Genomic DNA, 25,552 nt, shown 5'->3' with positions numbered 1-25,552 from the left:
TATTTACGCTGGGCAAAGTTTGGTTATGACCTATCTTATGCAAAAACATTAAAATAAAATTTGGTGGTCGTTTGTTAAAGTTTTAATAACTTTTAAATATTGAATCATTACATATTACTACTGTAGTACTACTACTACAACTTTTTAGGATTATAATTCAATGAGACCACAATGTACTGTTCTACATAAATTCTATAAATATCCACGCTATAATGTACTGGTAATTAATTATTTTATTGCCAAACTATTCATTAATGTATTCAGAGATATGACTTGCTTTTATCACAAACGTATTGCTAGTAATAAAGTGTAAGGCCTTCCGACACATCACGCCTGGGGTATGGGGGAAAAGATTTTGTTATCCCACTATTTCATCGATATCACCGTATAGGTCTGGATTAATTGTTAAACGGAACATTCGGCAGGACACCGTAAGATTATATAAATTTTAAAAGGCAAACATTTTTTGCCGTTTCTATCTTGGTGTTCACTAGTTTGACCTGTTTTATGTAGTAGCCTTGTTAAATTACATAAGAAGAGAGAATACTGATGTCCCGCCACGCGTCCTCACGATGTTTTCCTCTATGGTACCTATTAGGCATGTGTAATTACGCATATATGTAAGTACTTGGATAAAAAAGTGATGAACTTCTTTTGAACCCTTGAACTAAGGGTTAAATGTGGCGCGCTTAGCTATTAGGCTGCGATCACTCCTTAAAACGCTATCGTTATAAATGGTATACTGTTAATAATGTTACGTTATAATAATACATATTACGTTCTCATTACTAACTTTAGGTATTAGGTATTATTCTACGTTCTAGTTTTAGTTTGTGAAATTTTTAGATAGACTGAACTATCTTGATAGAATGTGCATTATTTATGCTGTATATAGATAGTTAATACACATATATTTTGTGAACATCATTTTTTACATTAACGTAGGTTGATTTATGAGTTGAGCTTCAAATAAATAAATAAATCTTACATTTCATCCAAAAATAAACATTGTAATGTAAGTTTCAGACTAAGATTGAATAACGAATTCTCAAGAAACATCTGTTTTGTATCCAGCGATCCATTTGTAAAGTTTTTGTAGGCATGTACTTTATGCATTTACGCTAAATGAATTTAAAACGAGGAATCCATAGCCTGCAGATAAAAAATAATACGAAATGCATAGCATTTAAAAGTAATACCATCTATGATGGGGAGTATAATATGGTAGTACCCCAGAAAACGATAATAAAATTTTAGGACGATAAAGATCAATTGAATGAAATCGAGGTTATTTTTTTACATGACCTGGATACAAGTCTATTGGCCGAGGTGCATATTCTATTGAAATTGGTTCTCGTCACTCAATAACTTTTTTTCTTAATAATTTCGTGCAAACGATATTAAATGTGCGTAACGCATATAAATAAAACAACCCTCGTCTGTATAAATACGTGATCAATCATGGTACATTAAATTCTTGAGCTAACACATTTACCCTTTCTCGATACGGGTCAGGTATTAGGTAGAAATACCTAGTTGCGAGGGTATAAATAAACTATGCCTAAGCCTTGTATATAAGGTTATAATATATATTCTGACACATTACACCTATTTGCCCCGGATGTAAAGAAGGAATTGGTTTTGTGTGTGGGATTTTTGTAATGTCACGTTAGTTCTACTGTTTGGAAATAAAAGATTATTGTGTTGGATATTTTATTAAGAAAGATATGTATAAATACGCAACTTATATTACTATTAGCTGTGTTATCAAAATCCAAGTCACCATGAAATATAATACATATTATGAGGATATAGAAATGATAACTAGCCACATCGACTATGATCCAGTTAAGTGGTTCAATGCCAACTTGAGATCAGGTAATTAGTCTTTAATGCCCATTACCTTCACGTTTCATTATGACTTAAGCAGATTGTCTTTTTGTATCAATAATTGATTGACGACTTTTATAAAAATAGGTGTAAGCAAGCTACCACATCTTAATAGCATTTCATTGTATGAATATGAAAGGGATATTTTACTTTAGATTAATTTATTATCTAGCAACGAAGTAGACTTATAAAATGACATTTTGTTTAATATTGTAGCTATGAAGTAAAATTTGTGTATCATATTTATAAAATTGGTAAAAAAGTTGATTCTGATTAAAATTCCTAGTCCTGGTAGTCTATCTCCAGTCGCATTGAGAAGATACATGTGCAACTACAGACGTAGGACCAAATTTATAACTTAAATAATTGTATGTTATACAATTTCTAAATCTATTTTTTGCCTTTATCCAAGTACACTATAGTTACACTAAGTCTATATCAGTTATTTTTTCACTAATACTCGGATCTCCGACGGAGAGAAGGCCTCCTCCAAATTCTTCCACTAGTCTAAGGGACAATTGAAAAATACATTACAATAATTGACACGGCGGGATAATGTTTCTTGAGCTATTGCAGTTAATTTTCTGAAAACTATGTCACTTTTCAAAATTACCTTTTAAATCGTTTCACAGAAGGATAAGCTAAGTTTGAACAAAAAATCCAAACCTTACCATCTACAATAACAAGGTTCTTAGTTACATTTTGAATTCACATTCGAATAATATCAACATGTGAGCATTCATGACGTTAATAAGTTATTCAAGCGTCCTCAAAGTTGAATTCAACGGAATATGCAAAACTAACTCCGCCCCAGGGTCCGAGTGGAATAAATAAATCTGTGACCTCATTAAGGATCGAGGGTGAGTCGACGGACTTCTCTCGTGGGCGGCAATCCAACGACAATATGGTAAAGGCCGCATTCTAAAACGTCCTGAAGTTAGAAACTTGTTTTATTGGAATAAGTTTTTCCGTGGAAAAATCTCTGTTGTAATACTGAGTGTGCACTATAAAACAATAATTGGTACTAAATAAAATTAATTATATATCTGTTTGAGGATTAAACTTTTGCTGCAGCTTTATTGCTCTGTCAAATAACATTCGAGGTCTACTTATTTCTTTTATTACGAACGTAATTGGTAGGAATATGTGTAAAGTTCAGATACAGAATTTTCTTAAAATTGTTAGTTAAGTTTTATGTAATCAGAATATATATTCACATCCCCCTCCTATGTTGCGATTTTATTAGCTTAAATTAAAATCGTTACGAAATGTTTTTTCACAGTTGTACAAACTACATAAAATTAAAGTACTATTTAAATTCCAGATAACATATTGTTCACAATCGATTGTAAAACAAAACAATTCTCCCCTATTATGCCTTTCAGCTTAAGCAAAACAATCCTGTGCCCCCTGGCAATGTTATCCTATTTGTTTTAACCTGTTTACGTTTAAACTGTATATTTTACTTTTCACTATTGTTTAGCGAACTCGAATGTTTTCACATAGTTATGTGCTGTAAACAATTAATGTTAGTGAAATATTTGTTTAAAACGAATGTTACTTGATTTTATTGGTCGTTACAAAAAACACAAAAATAGAGGAAAGAAAAACAATAATATTTATTAAACTAAAACACAGTTTTGAGTTAAATTAGTGCCGTTGGCCTCTTGCGATTCTCATCCGTAGGTTTGATCCCCGGCTGTGTACCAATGGACTACATTGCATTTACTACTGCAGCGGACAAGTTGTAGAAAACATATTTGATTCGGCAAATAGACGTTCTAGTTCATTTAATGTTGCGTAATTTGATTTTCTCATGACGTGGTATACTCTATATATATATTTAAATAATTTTCCTCGTATGACATTTGTGTGGAGCTGCCTTTTACTGGTTGTCCTGTTTTTATGTAAACGTATATAATCTGGCATTCAATGAATACAATTTCTCAATGACATAGCGTGACCGCACATCGTTATTTTAATATTGATAGTGGAAAATTATAGTTTAGGTACTTAAGAAAATGACATTCTTAGCAATCACTAATTGATTTTTAATACTCTTCCACAAAAACAAATGGCTGGGGGAAATATTAAATGAATGAAGTGCTAGGCGCTAATTAAAGAATAAAGTTGGCGCCTGGCAGTACCGGTGAACCCAGAGCCAGGTGCTTTCCTTGCTCAACGAAAAAGTATCTCAATGCAGGGTGGAAATGCTGCCAGCGTTAAAGATACGCTGCCACAAGGACACTTTTTATCAAATGTTATATTACAACTATATAGGTAAAGAATATTCCAAATACTGGATATTAATTTATAGGAACGATATAAAAACGATTTTTTGCGGTCGCCAACAATACGAAATGCTTATAGTAGGTAGTAATATGTATATATATTATACAATTATGTAAGGAATGAATAAAGTTTGCTTTTAATTTGAATGGAAAGTCTATCGACGTCAGTTCTATAAATACGTTAACTTTTCAAGTTAATTTAACAAGAAAATTGACGCCATTTCCTTACGCATTTTTACTGAAGTTGTAAAGTGTCAGGTCTATTGTCTGGAGACAGACTGTCGGGAAAATAGGTCAAGGGTCATGACAAGGGCCTCAACGAGTTCACAATGGATCCTTATCGGTTGTACCTGTATCGGACGACTGGAATAGTGGATCGCGAATAGGTATATCTTTGTAATGTGTACACTGTACATAGTTCGTCAATTGTAATGAATCTTTTATTTACAAAGAAAGTGGTACAATGTAAATGTACTTATTAAAAAAGACCGCACAATCAGACATATAATAATTGGCAAGCAAAAGACATATTAATTAACATAATGTCGCAATAATTTTAAAAATAATTTATTTTACAGAATAATACATTAAATACCTCTGTGGTTCTGGGTCTAAGTAACCTTGACTTTTTTAATATTTGTCATAGTTCAACAATTCGTGTTCTTATCTAATACAGCCTTTGTAATCTAATTACATAATTTTTCCAATTGAATTGTATGCAACAATGTGTTTATTAAATTTGTCAGTCCCATTATCACCTTTCTATATTTCGTTGTTTTCCATATATATGTATGTAAGTATACTTCGTCTGGTATGATGTACAATGTTACAATTACGTCTTCATTTCGCCTCTTCGTTCCTCTCAGTCTCATGATAAAAGACAAGCTGTGATGAGCCGGAACCAAAAAAAAACATTGGTTATAAAAATGTGCTTCACAAAGCAAACACTGACAATGCAAACAGAGGCATCGCGAATCTTTGAATCCGATTAGCGTAACGAGAAATACAATGGCTAACACGATTAACACGTTCAGTAAAACGTGGTTTTGTATATTTTTTGTCACACTATATCTTATAATACGCATTTCTGTGAATTTTACTAAAACAAAATGATTAGCTAGTCATTAATTTAGTGGTTAAATTACAGCTCTTATTTGGTTATATTTGAAACTTAAAAAAACATAATACATTTTTTATTATACGTATATAACAGGAGCCAACGGGCGGGAGGCTCATCTGATGTTGATACCATTGCCCATGGCATCAATGCCAGAAGGTTCATCAAAATGCAAAAACCGCATGTGGCAGGAGAATAGAAACAAAGCATCTATTAATTTAATAAAAAACAGCTCCTCTTTAATTTTTATTGCAGTTATAATTGTGTGATAGGGCGTATGAAGTTATTAAAAAATATTGTAAATTACGAAGTTGTGCGAGGTCTAAAAAATATGTATTAAAAAAATACTGTTTTTTTCTAAAGTACTGTTTAATAGACCAGAATATACTTTATTTCTTGTAAAAAAAGTTGGTAACCCTAGATACGAATGAAATTACTGAAAACTCAAATTACACCTTACTAAATTAAATATAAAACTACATACAAACTCTGTAAAATTCTATAGTTGTTTACAATATGAACAAAATAATTATTATATCATCTGTTCCGATAATACTGGCTGTCTTATAACATTGTATATAAGAAACACGAATTCTTGAAATTGGCTTGAGTTAGCTTTAAGCGATAATATAATAAGCCAGTGTTAGCTCTGTCACATATCTGAATACCCCAAGCGCCAAGTTTCTGAATATCCGAGGCTTTTAAGTACCGGCAAATATGTTGCAGTTACTCGATACTTTCTACAAACGATTTAAACAATACAGTTAGCTTAAAATGAAAGTTTTTATAAAACTGTAATGTAAGGAACGCAAGCAGCCTTTTACTGGGGCAGTGTAATAAAGTTTAGCTCAATAAAACTAAATGCGATCCTGTTAAACATTTGAATGAGTTCGCATACACACGGTTATCGTTGGAGCTACCTTGATCTTTGTGTACATCTCTGTAGCCTAAGAGATTGTTTAAGATTACCAGTGTCTTTAACCTGTAGGTCTTGGCCTCAGAATTATTTCATGATCTTTTGTCAGTCTAAATAGGTGATCAGCCTCCTGTGCCTCACACACGCCGTTGACTTTTAGAGTCTAAGGCAAGACGGTTTCCTCATGTTGTTTTCCTCTACCGTTCGAGCAAATGATTTACATATAAAGTCCATGGGTGCACAGCCGGAGATCGAACCTACGCCCTCGTGGATCGCACTCTGAAGCCATTATGCTAACACTTCCTATTACTTGTAGGATGTTATTTGTATATTTTTTAGTAAACCTACAAAACGTCATCTTAAGCAAATTTAGAGTTTTTCTAAATATCTAATCTACAGATATACTAACAAAATATAAGTTTTAAATACGTTTGCACATTCTCGGAAACTAATAATAATATTCAAACTTTTTTATGGCAATAATTAAGCCGTTGAAATGTGACATCATGTCATAAAAATATTAATTTTGATGAACGATATTATTTATCAGATTAAGCACCATTAAACTAATTAATTAAGAGTATGGTCGATATATACTAAAAATACCTACTGGTTAAGGTTAGGTTAGGTTGAAGCCAAAACATTTTTTTTTGTGTTACATCAGGCAGATGGGCAGAAGGCTCATCTGATGTTAAGTGATACCGCCGCCCATGGACACTCGCACTGCCAGCAGGCTAGCTAGCGCGCTGTGGTCCTTGTAAGAATTAGCACGCTCTTTTCTTATAGTGGAATTGGTTCGATATATTTCAGTGGACAGCTGGTTACATAGTAATGCTGCGCGGCAATTTGTACCTTCTTTTGTTACTTTCACAAACCTTGATGGTAAAATAAATTTATATGGTCTTAAAGAGCATGCTCACCACATCACCACACCATTGCCAAGTGATGAAAATATGTAGAAAAGAATTTGGAGCTGGTTCAAGGTGGAGCCATGATTCGATTTTGATAATAAAATTATCTTAAATCCCAGTACGGTCCAAAAACAGGTTGACAGCAACCAGGGAATGGGAGTCCGAAACGTACAATCTCTTCAAAGTCAAAGTCAAATCGTTTATTTCCAGCAAGTACGGCGGCGGATGCCGTTTTAAACCACTTTTATTTCGAAAGATATTTGTTAAGCGTGTGGTTTGTTGAACGCTCTTTGGGAACCATCACTATGGAAGGAGGAAGCGTACCATGAACAAAATAATTCCTGAAATCCCCATTTGCTGTTTTGTGATATTGCGGCCTTTATTAAAATCGTGTCAATTAAACTATACAAATGGAGATTTCTTTGCAATTCTTAGGCTCTTACGCTACACTGTTTACGTTAAAGCCGTGAATCAGCACGTGTCACGGCCATCGCCAGAAAACGTGGTTAATCTATTTCTAAATACTGTAATACCTTGTTAACATCTTAAAATAAGAAGTTGCGTACAATTCGATAGAGATTAAATAAGAAGAAGAAAAAACGCTAGGAATTTATACCTAAAAAGCTATCAGTTCAGTTCTGCCACCTACTTTTTAGTGTGCCCAAATTAATGTTATTGCCTTTAGCATAATTGCTAATATAAATAAATTGATATAATAAATAAACGGAATAATGATTATTATAGGCTGTCCCATTTTATATTTTTTCAAACAATAATATGTACGCTTTGTGATAATTAATGAAGAGTTAATTGCTATTCTTACTGCGTAAACAATACTACAGGCTACAGTAACAACAAGAACCTCATTAACTTTACCAAGCTTACGTCGAATGTATAGTTGGTACGAAAATAACATATAATGAACCTTATCACAAAGTAATAAAAGCGTAATTTCTATAAATAAGTAATTCCATGATAGTCACCAAGCCACGGTAGACAATAAACGGTATAAAAGTTGGGCCATTACCCTGCCCCTTGAGGCGAAAATCCATTTAATACGACAAAAGGGAACCACAAATCTGGGTCGAGCTAGGCTTTATAAATTAAACGTCCAGCTAAACTTTTGCGAAAGGTTTATGGCCTATGTCCTAGATCATTGTTATCTAGATCCTAATTTGTGCGGATGTTGTTTTAGACACTAATTATAATAAATTATGGCGTTAATTACTTAAACCACGAATTATTTGCTGATTACAGTTTCATTGTCAGAAACATCACTACAAACACAGAAAAAGATAATGAACTCTGTTAGCCAAGCAAAGAATTCAACAAAAATAATGAGAAATCAGAAAATCCTGTACAAATTAATGGAAACCCCACAGAATATGTGCAACAATACATCTACTTGGGTAAGGAATATATTTTAAAAATTCGCTGCATTATGTCGAAGTTGATTAGAAAAAAATTACAGAAGTCAGATACACCAACATAACTAAAGAAGAAAGTCCTAGACACCTGACACATATTGCCATGTCCCTCTTACGGTGGTAAATCATGGATATATGACTCGAACACAAACGAAAAAATAACAACTTCTCAACTAGAAATTTAATACTACAGGATGAGATAAGAAAAATTGTAAAACATGGCAGGGTAACGAGGAAAATGTGCTCTTGCACGGTGGGCTGACGAGTTGAAAGTGGTGGGGAATATTGGGAGAAAAATGGTGAAGATAGAGAGAGATGGAGTTAATTGGAGTAGGCCTATCCTCGATCCTAAGGGATCAAGCCGCATGGAAAGTGACTGGTATGGTGAAAGTGACGATTCGAATCGCTCTTTGTTAAACGGTTAAGCGGAAGGAGCTGGTACTGGAGAATAAATTCAGATTTGAGCTTATTGTATTAAGAAAGATTAGAATTGTTGTATTGTATTGAATGCTTAACAAAAATGACTTTACCTACTAAGTAGAGATAGATCGATCGACGATCGGCTTATTGGTTTAACATAAAGGTATATAAATGATACGTTTTCGATGGAATATGTGAAACTCCTCACTTGATAAAACTGATACATTTTCTAGTAGCTTTTGATCGAATGAAGCTAGAGGCAATCTGGGTCACCCGAAACCACTAGGTCGGAGTTCGTAAATATAGTCTGAATAGTTCGTATTTGTTCTCAGTTCTACAAAACCACAGTTGAATTATTTTTTTATTTTTTTGTTTCAAGTTTTGCTCTATTTAGTGACATTGTTTGGTCTTCATTCTACATTGACTGCTTAATTCTGAGAAAATTTGTTAAAGCCAATTGGTATTTCCGAATCAATACGACATAGGAAGAGTACTTGGTTACCAGGTTTTTGACTACCTTTTTCTGAAAAATTAATTTTATTCAGGCGTAGATTCAGCGGTTACTTATTTATGTACTAGCTACTTTCGCAAAATTCGTTTCGCCTTATTAAGATATTTTTAGTAGCTATTTACCAATATATGGAACATTTTGCAATGCTACTGTTCCTATAAAGACTGTTCGCCCTTTCGGAATAAATTCTCATTAAATCTAATATTTCTCCAAGTCTCGCTCCATAATTCCTTTCTCAGACTTCAAGGAATAATTTAAAAAACAAAGTGCGTGCGTACAAAGTACAAATGTTAGAAGTTAAACTTCTTTGTAAATTAATTATTACTAAGGCAACCCAATAGATAATGTACCACACTGTATATACATGCTAATGATACTATAAATAAATAAAAAATCTGCGTTTACTGCACAAGACGTTATGCGACAGAATTTCCCTCTAAAGTTCTAGTATAAAATTACTAAACATCAACCAATAGCGTGTATCTTTTCTCGATCTCCCTTTCTCACTATCTCTCAATCGGTCTCAATCGCTCTCTCCTTTTTCTTCGACAAAAACGCTGCACATATTCGTGACGTTTCATCAGTACAAAGTTTACTTTCGTGCGCCTTAAGAAGTTTCACTTCAAAAACTATTTTGATATAGATTAACAGCAAAATTATTTTCCCTATGCACTATTCCCAAATACATAGTGAATATAAATGAGGTACTTCAATTAAGATTGGCATCTTGCCAGTTGCCAGCTCTCCGATAATGATTCTCACATGACCCACCTACGGACCTTTGCTCACATTCACGTTACGAGTACTGTCACGCACAAAAGGGATTTATTATAAAAGCACGTTAACTCTTAATTCCATTAGCAAGGCTTCCCATAATAGGATTAAACGTTACATTCGCTCAGTTTCGTTCTAAGTCCCGTTGGTTATACTTGTCTATTTAGTTATATTGTTTAGTATTTTCAGGTAAGTTTTTATTTGACATCAAAAATTCGACAGTAAACGCGTATTTTTTGTCTAGCAAAATTCTAGCTATGGAATACTTTATCCGTTATGTGTAATTCAATTGTTAATATATAATTGTGTATAAGAAAAGAAAATTTGCACTTTAATGTTCTTGAATATTGATATTTTAATATTTACTGTAATCAAATGTATGTAACGCGATTTGCACAAACATCGCTGCAAAAATATTGATTAAATATATATATAAATAATATATAGTAAAATTTGGTAGGTATATAAATTTTCTTTGTAATGCTTTCTTTGGGATAAAGTTCATAAAAAGTTGTAAAACGGAATCTCCAATGAAAAACTAATTATTAAGTCTCTTAGTATAACGAAGAAACCTTAGAAGCCTATAAATTATTCCAAATTACGTAAAAGCAAACAAAGGCAGCATACGTTATATGTATAATTAGCCATTCTCTTATACGAGTACAACTTAGAACGCCTTCGAGATTGTTTGAAATTTTATTACGTAACTTTGTACTAAACGTTGAGTGTGTTAAAGACTTGTGTGTTAAGCAAACACGTGAAGAATACAAAGAAAATTTTAAGTCCTTTTAAAAATATCAAATGCGTGGATTTGTTACATGTACTGGTACGAAACAACCCTCACAGTTAAATAGCAATTTTCAAAAATAATAATAAAATATATTTGTCAGAGTAGCGTAAATCTTAAATTTAACACGTGAATGTCATTTAGCTTCGAATGGCGATACCCCCATGTTCGCGTCTCTCCCTTTTAACACGCCTCGCTGACTTATGTCAACTGATGACATATCTTCAGCGATATACCATATTTCTTGGAAATTGCTTGCAAACTGCGAAAATGTAAGGGGAAATTCTTAGCTTATATTCAATATTAAGCAGGCACACTTTACTTGGCTTTGGTATAATTTTCGATTCGTTTGGGATCAAAGTCTTGCCCTTTCAGTCTATTTGGGTTTGACAATAATATATATAATGAAATAAAAATGTCATCTGTAACATTATATTATATATAATGAGACATTGATTCTAAAAGCTGGGAATTAATTTGTCAGTTCAATAATTAATTCTCGATAAAACATCTCAACGTTGCGTTATGCCATTATTAAATCTCTTTTATAGTACCAAAAGCGATGTCACATATTATGTATGTCAATATCTTTCAAAAGTGGTTTTAATTATGAGTTGAAATAATCCGATCTCCTGAACTGGTCACGTAACCCTTTGTTGAAAATTAAATCGCCTTAAATTCGCTGGTCGGATCACGAAAAATACATGACGGATTAAAACCTCCTCATTCAGGGTTATTTAAGCGTGCAAAAATGTCAATTAGTTCACTTATTGTCTGACACCTCAAGATTAACATTTGGGTTTATTCTCATTTCAAAGCTCCGTATGAATATAATTGGCCAAAATTAGTACAAAAAAGGAAAACATTTTTTTGGAACGTGACAGGCATTATTAGCAAAAATAGCATACAAGTGAGAATAAAAACAAATTAAACAAAACAATAATATAATTTATATAACGAAAATAGATGTTGAAGTGTGAGGGGAGCAACTATGGATATCCATCAAGACATCGGTGAGTTTTGCCCAAAACGCGCTCTTCGGAAAGTAGGGACAAATGGAATGATAGGATGCCTGGTAAATCTACACGATTTTTTTTCTAATTCAACCTGATTGTTAAGTATCTTTATTTGAAACTATACATCAATTAATTTTCTATAATTCACCAATGACAACATCCTAAAGTTCCTGATTTCGTAACTTGGCAACTTTTCTTTCGAGATACCACTGGAAAAAAGAAAGTGCACACAGATGCCACAGTAATCTTTTTTGTAAATGATTTTAACCCATTTTTGTTTAACGACATTACAATCTTTGTAATGTAACTATATTCTCATCTCCTGCGCTTTTTGCAGCCTAGATACAAAACAAACACTTCACAACGTTTAGTACTCACTGGTTTGATATAGGCGAGTGATTCCTCTGGAACACAATGGCTCTTAATCACTGTCGGCTATTAGTGCGGGCCGCACCCGGTCATGTACCTTTCGTATTGATTCCCTTATATAATGTGCCCACTAGTCGGGATTTAAGGGCACTTATTTATGAATTAACCGGCTGATTAACGAAAACGATTATCAATCACTCTTTTAAGACTTCATGAACAGCGTACCGACAAGAGAGAGAGAAAGGCTTTATATTGCGATAACTATAACGAACATGGTGCTTCAAGGATGCTACTCCTTTTAAAATGGCATTATCCTTCGCGTCTCCACAAATCTGCAGAACGTAGGCAAAACCAAAATAAATAGCTTTAGTTAGATGACATTCTCATCACATATAAGAACTGAAAATATTTTAAAATTGATTGCTAAATATATAACCTCTATTATTTCCTCAATTAATAAAATAATTGTATTATCGTCTAACAAGGTCATTTATGCGAATCGGTTCATTGTTCCCAATAAAGTAAACATTATTTTTTCGTGCTATTTCCCGAAAAGGATACGCGAAGAAACGTGGTCATGTCCTGGTCCTGGGTTCGTATTAAATTGTATTCTGTTTAAAAAGCGCAGATGATTATACCGTTGGTTAAAAATACAATGTTCTATATCTGTTGATAAAATAATGTGTGTCGAAGAAGTTCACTAGCAAAACTTTTTGTTAGATCAAAATTGAGAGTATCAAATAGAGTACTCTTGGACTAAGTGCACAGCTGCTAATTGGTAGACTGTACCGATAACTACTGGTGCTTCGCTCAACGAATAATGACAGGCTCTTAAATTTTTTTATAATAACTACTTATGTAGGTTAAGTAAATTGTAAATACTGTAAATAAAAAATTACTGTTAGTTATATTTCGATAGTTATTTCTTGTCGATGCCATGGCCTTTGACACCGGAAACCTTGAGCTGTCCTTATTTTTATTGTTGTTCATAAACTGAAAAGAAAAATTATTAATCCTATTATTTTTACGTCAATTAAAACTACGTTTTAATAGGTAAAATATAATTCGTTTAATAAAATTAATGAATTAAATTAAATCATTCTATGAGTTGTTCAATTTTGTACATAAAACAATATTTCTATATACATATAATTCATATTATAAAGAGGAAAGATTTGTATGTATGTTTGTAACGAACCGATTTTAAAAATTCTTTCACCATGTGAATACTACATTATGACTGATTAATATAGGCTATTTTAATTGCAAGAAAAAAATAAGGTACTCTACTAAAACTACAATGTTACCCCAGGTGTAAAAAAAGCCTATAATATATTTGGCATGGCTTTCATGGCATGCGCTGTGAAAACTATTGATAGACAGAGCTAAAAATATTTTTAATAACATTAAAGAACATATTAATATTTTCATTTTTTATATAAATGTCCACCCGTCCAAAGCCGGGACAGGCCACTAGTTTCACTATAAGCTAGATAATATTGACATTTTCCTTCCTTCTTAATTTAGTCTTTTATTTTTATGATAATGAGTACTGTTGGCTTAAGCGTACAACTCTCATCCTTGAGATCGTAGGTTTGATGAACGACTATGCAATATTATAGACTTTCTTAATAAGAGCGCATTTAAGATTCGCTCGAACGGTGTAGAAAAACTGCGTAAGGAAACCAGCTTGTCTTAGACTAAAAAAGTCGACGGCGAGTGTCAGGCACAGAAGGCTGATCATCTAACTTGACATCTAGATTGACAAAAGATCATGAAACAGATACAGAAATCTGAGGACCTGAAAAGGTTATAGCGCCACTGATTTTTTTTACCTACCTAGGTAATAAATTCTCCAAGAAGAGCTAAACTTTAAACATTGTATGGTCAATGCGTCTAGACTGTATCTAATTATGTTGACCGTCTGTTATTCCGCCCTACATTTCGTAATAACGCTGTGTTATTTCATACGAAAAATACTCCGGTGTTGCCACATCAAAAATTGTCGAAACGGCAAGTGGCAATTTGCAGACGTCTTTAAACTGGTAATTTTAGGTCGAGTACTCAGTAAGGTGGGGTTGGAGAGGTGATTTCAGTAATGATGTGAGCTGAGTCATTGCATTCTTATAACAGGATTTTTCATCCTCAATTTCCCGTTTGTGGAATTATCTGGAACATTCTCGTTTGATTATTTAATTATAATCTATTGTAGAGTATTTACAATGTTCTTTACCTACATAGTAATAAATAAAAATGGATACACAGAAAATTCAATCATATTTTAAAATTTTGCTCCCTGGGACGTTCAAGTATTATGTAAACTATTATGATTGTCGTATGAGGTGATTACGTCAATATTTTCTTTTTCACACACAAAAAAAGTTTTTTTTTTATTTAAATTCTGACTTGAGAAATGTTTAATAAAAATAATTAGACTTTAATGTATGCTAACATGCTAAGGGCGTAAAGGGCGGCAATGCCCTCGCGAGACCTGTGTCAGTTAGAGTGTCTATCGCTCCGTGTTCTATAATTTAAAAAAAGTTTGCGCTGTCAAATTTTTGAATAAAATTGCCTATTTTCGACGCCGAACTTTTGATCTTTACTGTGCAGTTTCTTACTGTAGTATAATAATGACAATCAAAAATATACAAAAAAATATTCTTCTGTAGAAGATGGAATATGAAGTACAAATAAGTAGATATTATTATAAATTTCTATAATAATCTGTAATAAATAATATCGCATGATATTGCATTCTCAGTTCAGCGACAACAGCTTATTGAACTTTCTTCTTCCTTCGAAAGTTCTCTTACATTGGCAACTACGAGATCACTTTTGGAGTCGAAACTTTTGCAGTTTAATATGTCCTCAAAGTTTATCAAGTCGTTTCGAGTTAACTAAAGGAAGGCAGTAATTACAGTCTTCTCAACTTTTATCATTAGACTTTTCCTATGTTGCGAGAAGTAAACCTTTGGAAATCGACACTTTTTCTGCGAAAGAATTTGAATTAATTATATTTAGTGTGGTTGCCTGTGGTGTTCGTGGGTTCGATTCCATGACTGCCGGATTACACCATGTCCTTATTAACCATCAGTTTAGTTGATTTCATTTAAAAAGAAAACAAGTATCAACATATCAACCAATTGGTAAAAGGCCAGTGACGCACTCGCGAACGCGCGTGAACCGACTACCCGTTTGATCCTACTCTTTGAAAGATAGTCTATATAAACAACAGGCGACGAAAGACAACTGACGAAAGCTATTTTAATAATTTATCTCTAAATATTTTCAACAGAAATGTGTTAACTATTACTTATTGCGTGATAATTTGCAGGAAATGTCTTCGTGGTAAATTTAGCAGTGGTGGGGAAGCAGCTCCATCATGACCAAGCGATTTGAATTTAACTGGCAGATCCCCGTACCCGAACCCTTGCTCCAAGTAAGTTAAATTTATATAAAAACTACTATATTATTAGTTATTTCTTAGTTCTTCCAAATGTTTCATATATTTATCGTCATGACATTCCTTGACTACGAAACAGTAGTTATCTTTAGATACATTTTTATGAAAAGTATAAAACTATTAGAATTGCATTTCTATTTGTTGTGTGGAAGTCTTCCACGGTCCGCTCACAAGAACACACAAGACTTCCAATGCCATGGGCTGCGATAACTGCCATTTATAGGCGTCCTGGAGGCTCGTTTGCTACCCTATAAAATATGTCCTTTTAACGAAAAAAAAAATAAATTCGCAGAACCATACACCAGGTATATACTAGCGAATCCGACAGACGTAGTCGTGTACACGCGTCTTACATTAAAAAATCTAATAATGTAAATCATGAACACACAAAAAATCTTATCGAAATCTGTCCAGCCGTTTAAGAGTTTAGTAACGAACACGTGCAACAAAGATTTATATATATTTCAGCTGTTTATTTGCTGTAAAGATAAATAACCTAGATACCGACTGCAGCGCCATCTGCCGGGCTGATTCGTGAATCTATACAATCCATTTATAAAACGTGTTAGTTATAAGTTTGCTACGTTCTAGGAATTAATGTACACTGGAAATGTAGCACTTTTAATTTTTATTGAACATTAAATAAAGAATTTTTGAAATTGAAAATTGAATTATACAACCCAGGGCGCCATCCAAATGCATACAAAAAAGTGCGTGCGTACAATGTAGACATGTCAGAAGTTAAACTTCTTTGTAAATTAATTATTATTAGCTAAAAGCTCCATGTATACGTGCTAATGATAATATAAAAAAATAAAATGTCGTTTACTGCACAAGACTATATGTCACTACTAAACGAATACATTATCCATAGCGTGTATTTTCTCGATCTCCCTGTCTCACTCTCTCTCAATCGGTCTCAATAGCTCTTTCCCTTTTCATCGACAAAAACGTTCCGTAAAAAATTTACCCTCATGCGCCTAAAGAAGTTTCACTTAAAAAATTCATTCAAATCGGTCCAGCCGTTTAAGAGGACTTTACACGTACAGTAGAAACATGTATATAAAGATAAGAATTTGGCACGGATCACAGGAAGCGACCACGGGAATCAAGCGACGCATTTGTTTAGAATGCAATCGGTACCCTGGATACACTGGGGTTATAAACGTCTTTTATAGCTTTAGTGAATTTCCAATCCATTCCATACTAATGTTATAAGTGCGGAAGTCTTATTTTTATGGCAATTGGATTCAATAAAAATTTCTCTTAATGCTTTTTGGATGCAATACTAGAATATATTGTTAGATTTTTTTAAAGAATAGTCGAAAAGAAATAACGTCGGGCCGAGTTTCTTGGTTTGTTCATCATTTTAAAACCTATGCCAAAGCCAATGATCACATACTACGTAGAACTTTGTAAAACTAATTTCAAGCGAAATTACGTGTATACTATAAAAAAACTCTTTTCAATTGCTAAGTTCGTTTTCAAAACAATCCGTCCTTAAGTGAACACAGTGAACCTATATGACTTATTATCGTTAACTCGAAGATTCGATGCTTTAGCGAGAGACCTAATTTTTTTTTACTTGCAGGGAGCTGTATTTGACAGATGGACCGAAGAAAAAGACAACACGGAATTGGAAAAGGAATGCCTCTTCAAAGTCGACGAGTATGGCTTCTTCATTTATTGGAAAAGTGAAGGAAAAGTATGTATTCTTGCAGTATTGCATCATTCGAGACGATATACAAAAGCCAAAATTATATATGAAAGTAACAATCATTTTAGTGGGAATATTATATACTTTTTGTAATCGTGGTCTAAAACCGTGACCGACTTCGTTGGTTTGTTTAATTTTTTTCAAATTCAAAAGTCTTTTATTCATCTAGGTTAGGTAGGTTTCACTTATGCATGTCAATTTACGCCATCTCACTATCTCATAGCGGCATAAGTGTTTTATTATCGTCTATGTATTCTGTAACTGTGTAATATCCTTTTTTTATTAGGGTTGCCTTGATCTTATGTTTAAACTTATGTAGCGGAAGTTTGGTTGATGACATGATCTTGAAATTTTATTCATTTCCCCAAATGAAAATGCAGTGTTATGAAGTCTGAAAGCTGGAAAAGCAGGTCCACTCAATCATACACATATTGGGAGGCAACTGTTAAATTAGTCGAATGGGTTCGGAAATACTTCAGTTATACATAAAATGAATTTAATTTAAAAATGTAACTTCTAATTTAATGCTTAATTCAATTACCTGTTAAAATGATACGACTTTCGGAGTTTATAAACAGACCAGGACGCTGTACACTGCGGGGGCGAGGTGTTTTGTGTTTTTTCCCCTTGAGATTCGAATCTACGGCTTCTTCGTAAACGCCGACTAGTTTTATAATATAATTCTTGAAAAATGTAATTACAAACAGAATGTTGTATATAATGGTTGATTCATTCCTTTGCACTAAAGTGTTGGTCAGTTCCATTCATATTTCGGTCAAAATACCTGAAAGTTACAAGACTCAGGGTCAAATTATAACATAATGTACAGAGTTAAATTTTCTATAGGTGTGTGTAAATGATGGTTTCCATAATCCAATAAACATTTGCAAATAAACAATTATATACAAAATGTATTTCATCTTATGCAAATGCAACCTACGCAAAACATCACGTATGCAAGTGTCAATCGTCTGACACGTCCGTGATACGTCAGGCTCAAATTAGATTACTCACAGACAAGTTAATATAGATTGACATTTACCCTTAGACATTGGTACGTAAGACACATTTTAAAGAAACTTTCAAATTTTGTTCTGGAGTATATAATTCATCAACATCTTCTATTGTTACTTACAGTCAAAATCTGTTATAAGGACATCGAACGGACTACTCATATTTGGTCGTAAAAACCGATAGTCGTATCTGCCGATGGCGTCATTATTAAGAACCTAATGAATTCATTAAGAAAACCTAATAGAATTCAGCCGGATTGAGGACCGGGAGGTTTGATTTTTGTCAGTACAGCGGTATGTTGTTCTACACAATGATGTCATAAACGGTTTTTTCTGTATTATTACTAAAAGCTACAAGTGTATAGATAATTAAAATACACAACTCTCTTAAAACGCGTTATGGACTATGGACGATATATCATTTAAAACGCCGGCACTTTGCTTCCTGGTCTATTAAAAAATGTGTTCTAAGCCTACCAAAAGGTTCTATACGGTTGAATATTATTGTTAAATATTTATTTCAATATGGTGTTAAGCGCACGAAAATTGTTCATGCTTATACCAGCATAGTCGATATTCATCTCAATAAACATAAATATATTATGTCTCTCAAATCCCCTTTAATACATCACTTGCCTCGTCACTGTTGACTTACTCGCACCCTTCAATCAAAGGAATCAAGTTAGGACCTCCTTGACTTCAACTCACTTGATCAAAGCTATCGCAATTGAGTTACGAAATTTTTGATGTATAATTTGTGTATATCACTTTTTTATTTAGCACGTATTTAGACCTGATGCCGCCTCAGCGTGCAATTCTCATGCCTGAAGTCGTAGGTTCGATATCCGGCTGTGCACCAATGTACTTTCTTCTTGTGTGCTCATTTATAATTTGCTCGCACGTTACATCGTGAGGAAACCGACTTGCCTTAGTACCAAAAAGTTGACAGTCTGTATACGGCACAGGTCACCTACTTGCCTATTAGATTGGTAAATTGATCATAAAACAGACAGATAAATCTGAGGCCCAGAGATAAAAAGCTTGTAGCGCCTGATTTATTTAATTAGCACGTATAAGATAAGGATATTTGCTGATAAATAAAAGTATTTTTTGTAAAATCTATACAATATAAAATAATTTGTTTTTTTCTCAGCAAATAAATATCCGGTATAATGGGATGAATATCCTTATTAGGATTAAATAATATTATACTTACTTTTCAATTTGATTCACTGAACTCGAACGTATCTCGTAACGAATCTAAGATTGGCTTGGCATCTGCGCAGATATGTTTGCCTGATGTAATTGTGTTTACCTCAAAGTTTTATTGGAGCATTGCGGTACTCAATTCGCAAATCCATTTCTATCGTTTATGAGTCATAAATCAATTGTACTTGCAACGTAATTGAAACTACAATGAGCTAATGGATTAAAGAGAAACATAAACTGAAATAGGCTATAACGTCTAATTCCATTCGTTTTATTTCGTCTGCCATTCGGATGTCGATGAACTATATACTCTTTGATGTACCACTTGACCGAATAAATATGTAATACACCGATTCTGACAACAAGTCTCGCAAGTCTCTACCCGAAATGATGCTTCAGCACACTAGCAATTCTGCCACAAAATTTTCAAATAACTCAGTATGATAAGAACAAGTGATAACGCGCCGGTCAGCGGGATGCCCATATATATCATGAGGATATTTCCAGAGTACCTATTTGTCGACCGAACCTGGCGGGAGACGCCAAGACCACTTTGTGGAACCAGCTGCCCACTGAAGTATTTCCGAACCAATAAGGTCCTTTTTTAGGAGTAGTTAATTGGAGATTTGACACTCGCTTGCGGGCTCGGCATCCTAGTGATCCTATCAAGCAAGCTTTAATAAAAGAAAAGAAAATTCTAGTCCGTCGACACATTGTACATATCAAGGGAGTTAAATAATTGATCATCGAAATTGAAAATGTTTTAAAGATACTTGCGTCATGAAGTTACGCTTTATAATTTTTAATAGCAAATCACGGATTTACGAGATATTTTTGATTGGCAATCCAGTGGCCCTTTATCTTTTTTTCTTTCCTAGATTGAGATTTCTACGTTTATTTGGGCTTTAGGACAATGGTAGGCCTCTGCGCCTGTCAAATGTTGGTTATTTTGCTCAGAGAAACGCCATCGCAAAGTTTTCCTTTATAGAACGAGTAATTGCGTGCAAAAATCTGTTGATCCGATGTTTAATTTATTGAGAATCGAACACTGAACCACTGAACTTACTTCATAACTTTACACTTACAACTCTGGCAATCACAGACATATGAATTGATGTGGAGCATTTATTCAATGGTACATCAAAGCACAATGGCGCATCCGAGATGACCTAGTTACTGCTATCTGGAACTGTCAAAGTGTCGACTACACTGACATAACAATACAAGTCTTGTATAATACTTATTCAAGAATTATTTATTTAACTTTAATTCTCCCTCAGAATAGATATAACATTACATAACCTTTTAAGGTCTCAGATTTCTGTATGTGTTTCACGGATTTATCAATCTAATAGGCAAGCAGGTTTTCCTGTGCCTGTACACACCATCAACGTTTGGGTCGAAGGCATGATAATGGCTTCACCGTTCGAGAGAATATTAAATCCGCTCATAGGAAGAAAGTCCATTGGTGCCCAGTCGGGGATCGAACCTACGATCTGAGGAATGAGGATCTCTTGCTGAAGCCACTAAGCCAACACTACTGTACCGTTCCGTTGATGCATATAATTTTTTTAAAAGTGTACATTTGTATTTCTAAATCCTGTTTATTGTCTATTATTAGTATTGTATAATTATTTTTCTCTTTTATCATTCCAATGTTTGAAAACATTTGTTGAATTGTTGTTTTTATCAATCCTTTAAATGTTGTGCACACTTGTCATTGATACACATGCATGTATGTGTTTTTGTATGTTTTGTATGTTGTGTGTTCTCTATGTGCTGTTGTGTGTGTAATGTTATGTTAGTGTAGTGCTATAACAAGTATATCAAATTAAAGGCATCTACAGTATATACTTACTTAAATAGGTCCAGAAACGAGGCTGCCTCATTAGGAGAGGAAAATATCCAATTAGATGAAGATCAAAGAACAGTGTTACATTTATTTAATTAACAGTAGCTTGAGATGTGGACTTATGTGTAATTAGGAAATTAGATGGCGAATTTTCTTTTGTTTTCTTAGATAAATGGGAAAAAGGCTTTAGAACTTGACTGACCGTTAATAACAGTGCTTAAATTTATAATTTTCCATCGGCTGGACTTCTTAATGGATAATTTTTATGTAATTTTTTTTGATCAAAACTAAAGAAAGAAATACCTCAAATTGAATGAAAAACTTCAATGCTTCTTTTAATGTTAAGTTAAATTTCCTCTTCGTTTTTATATTATGTTTGGAAATTGAACTATTGAATCGATTCTTTAAGTATCATTACGATGCATTTTTTGAGGCATACAGGCCCACGCCATGGATGTCGATCTTAAAGCGGGTATTGTGGGACTGGCTCTAGACTTAAAGTGGGGTAGCGATATACTTCCCACTAAAAACACCTTAGACCTCTACACACCCTCACGGGGTTCGCTAAGGGACCTTTTCGATGCTACTACTGTACTGTACTAGGCGTACTAAGAATGTTTGCTACAAGTGCAAATAGTAACTATAGTCTACATCAGTGTTTTCCAATGTGGCAGTCTGGTTGTTAGTAGGGGGGACATCAAAAATTTGAAATTGGATTTCAGTTTTTCATTATATGTTTTGGGAATGTATAACTCGTTAATAACATCATTGTAATTTATTTCTGAAACCAATAATTTAAGTTAATATTAAAAGTTATGTATGTTTTAGGGGGCATAAGAATTTTAGAAAGCCATAAGCAAACATAGTAAGCCATACAAACCATGTTGAAAAACACTACTGTACACAAATCGCTCTAAAATGATTCGCGTTTTGAGTGGTAAACATAGCTCATCTATAATGCCTCGAATAACAGTGTTCGTATGTAGGACGGATGTCAGCTGAGCGATGTATACGTCCGATAACACTGGCTTTTTTCATTGAATACGACCAAAGATTTTTAATTGAACGTTGATTAAAAGAAAATGCAATATTATATACATTCAAATAAATATCATCGTAACAGTTACATAATTAAAGTATATTTTATTTATTAAATAAGACTGTAAAAGGAAGTAACAATGTTTGCTTTACCATAAATTTGGTTATAATAAAGCTACAGTATAAAAATCTAAATGTCTTTGTCAAATGAAAAGCTGGAGTTTCATCATCGGACGTTGCGGCAAAGTGTAAAATTCCACCTCGACTTCTCTCGATTTTTTGCCGGGCATCACTGATATATGGAACCAGCTGCCCATCGTGGTCTTTGCCCGTTTCCGAACATAAACGTAGGGTGTTGCATGAAAAGAGCGTACCGATTCTTAAAAGACAAGTACGTTACGTCACGTTACGTCGAGGACGTTACTTGTCTTTTAAGAATCAGCAAGCCTGAGTTTGAGAGTGTCGACGGCATCATTTAACATCGCAGCTTCTTGCCCGTTGGCCCCCTGAAAGAAAATCTAATATTGATTTTAACAAGATGCATTGTTGAACTCAAATGCCATATCCTAAAGGAACTAGCGGAAATTGTCTTCATGTGTCGCAGGAAATTATTGTACGATCTTAGCAGTAATGAGTTCCTTCCGTTTTTGTTTCCTTCTAAACAGCAACTGTTTAGTTAAATTGTAATATACAATCATGTTTGACATTGTTTTTTAAAAGAACTATCATAAAACACTTAGGGGTTTGTTTCGCAATTTCCGGATAACTTCCAAATAAACTATTTATTACTTATCCGTAGGAGAAACACTATTGTTGCGTTTCACGACTGTCAGATAGAGCTATTCGTCATGAAACGCGAAGTTTCTTATTTGTAACTTTTATCATCCGAATAATTTGTGTTGCTGTTTGTACTTTATCCATACATTGTGAAACAGACCCGAACTATACTTTAATTATGCGTTAAAATTAAACACTATAAAAAACGTTAAATACAATTTTATAATCTTAATTAATCTTTTTATTCACACATGAAATTGTCTTTCAAACATTTGATTCTTGCATTGTTTGCTTTCAGGATGGTGACGTGATAGAACTGTGTCAAGTCAGCGACATCAGATCTGGAGGAGTGCCAAAGGTAAAAGCCTCCTAAAATACGTGCACAGTAGGAAGGCGTTTATATTTCTGTAAAATAATTTTAAGAAAGTAGGTAGATATTCTACAACTATGATGATTTTAAAAGTGGTTGGACGGCAAGAAAAATTGAAGAATACTAAAGCACAAAGGCGTAAACCTTTTGTGTAATATTGTGGAGAAGCCTGAAAAAGCCTCCCGTGTGAAGGCTTCTTTAGAACAAATTACATAGAATATCTTCTTCTAATAACTGTTACTTAAATACGTCGATAAGAAAAATCTTATCGTTGACTATGTTGGTATTTACAATAATTTATAGATATGATAATAATGAGATAGATGATGATGATAGATGATTGATGTTTGATATAAAAATTCAGTTCGTATCGGATTTGAATTTGGATTATTTACTTTGCTTAACGATTCCAGGACACGAAATTGAACGACAAACTAACGACCAAACATGGAAACCAATTAGAGGACAAATCGTTAACCATATGCAGTGGCACGGATTATATCAACATCAACTATCAACACGTGGTCTGTCCTGATGCAAATACTGCCAAGGTAAACATTTATAGATTCCTTGTCATTTTTTTCATAACTGAGCCTTAAGGCTAATATTTCCGAACCAACCTTTTGCCCGTTAGCCTCCTATTACATTTTAAAAAAATCTCTTAATTTCCGGTATAGGTTCCTAGTACAATTTTCTTAGCTGAAGTTCTCTTTCGTCTCTTTCTTTCAAATTGGTTCTTTAATGAAAAGAGACTGTTAGTTAAAACTTTAGTATTAATTATTATGAAACTCATAATAATCAATTTACTAATCAAGTATTTAGATCCTATGAATCTAAGGGTCAGAAAAGAGCGTAAGCTCAAAGTATGGCTACTGTAATCAATAACTTACACACTGAAGTCATACTCAATTAGTCTCGTTTATGAATTTCTACGCTAAATTCTTATAGTAAACTACAAAAACTATTATACCTGCGTTGGTATTTTGTAACTTTCAACAGCGATACGGATACCTTTGTATGGAATTTCGGTGTATATAGCGCGGCATATATAGCACAATAATTTGAAATTTAAGTCGGGTTCGCTATCAAGAGTTACAGAGTACCAGGTGGTTTAAAATTTTAAAAACTTGTCAAGGTCTGGTTGGAGGGTTTGAGAAAGATCACCCACAACGTGAAAGCCAACAACGTTTGCCCCATGACTTGTCTCAAGAAACAGTAAGTTTGGGACACTTGCGCAAATAAATAGAGTAAAGGACGGTGACGCAAAATAAAGATAACTCCCTTACTTAATTAAAAAAATTGTCCGTGTAGTTATTATGCAATTATCATGAGTAATAAAATTAGAGTATCTATTTCTATGTTATATTGGAAGGCCCTTAACTGAATATAATAAAAAACTGAAATTCTAATTCCAAATAGAATTGCGAAAAGCCAACAGTCAAATTTCCCCCTTTTAGGGCTGAACCACGTTGGGAAACAATGTTTAATTTCATAAAAGTGAGATAGACATTATAATGGTATCTTGAATCTAATCGTGTCGAATTATAAGCACGTTACAACCAATAACTTTTAAAGCTACCGTTCCTTTACTCTAGAAAGCTTCCGCATGGCCTAAACTTGTGACTAATTTTTTAAATAAGCTTAATGTCTAATTAAAATGCCTCGTTGTGTTTCAAAACATGTT

At 33.6% G+C, this 25,552-nt stretch overlaps 1 protein-coding gene across 4 annotated transcripts in view; it reads left to right on the top strand.

Annotated features, from left to right (window-relative positions):
- LOC110991655 (1-phosphatidylinositol 4,5-bisphosphate phosphodiesterase) overlaps positions 1 to 25,552 on the top strand; it is a 43,790-nt gene that overhangs the window by 304 nt on the left and 17,934 nt on the right. The window contains exons 1-6 of one of the 4 annotated variants that reach the window (XM_022257103.2): positions 10,367 to 10,446; positions 15,764 to 15,868; positions 17,484 to 17,597; positions 23,797 to 23,856; positions 24,282 to 24,419; positions 25,004 to 25,083. In XM_022257103.2, coding sequence (XP_022112795.1) covers positions 15,812 to 15,868; positions 17,484 to 17,597; positions 23,797 to 23,856; positions 24,282 to 24,419; positions 25,004 to 25,083 — 449 coding nt within the window. In that variant the 5' untranslated portion in view covers positions 10,367 to 10,446; positions 15,764 to 15,811. Of the gene's footprint in view, positions 1 to 10,366; positions 10,447 to 15,763; positions 15,869 to 17,483; positions 17,598 to 23,796; positions 23,857 to 24,281; positions 24,420 to 25,003; positions 25,084 to 25,552 lie in introns of those variants that run through there. The other 3 variants (XM_022257101.2, XM_022257105.2, XM_022257106.2) reach the window with 3 other exon arrangements.

This window comes from Pieris rapae, chromosome 6, assembly GCF_905147795.1.
Source record: "Pieris rapae chromosome 6, ilPieRapa1.1, whole genome shotgun sequence".
In the NCBI taxonomy this organism is placed as follows: domain Eukaryota; kingdom Metazoa; phylum Arthropoda; class Insecta; order Lepidoptera; family Pieridae; genus Pieris; species Pieris rapae.
Note: the sequence above shows the minus strand (reverse complement) of the source record. Positions and strands in the feature narration are given on the sequence as shown.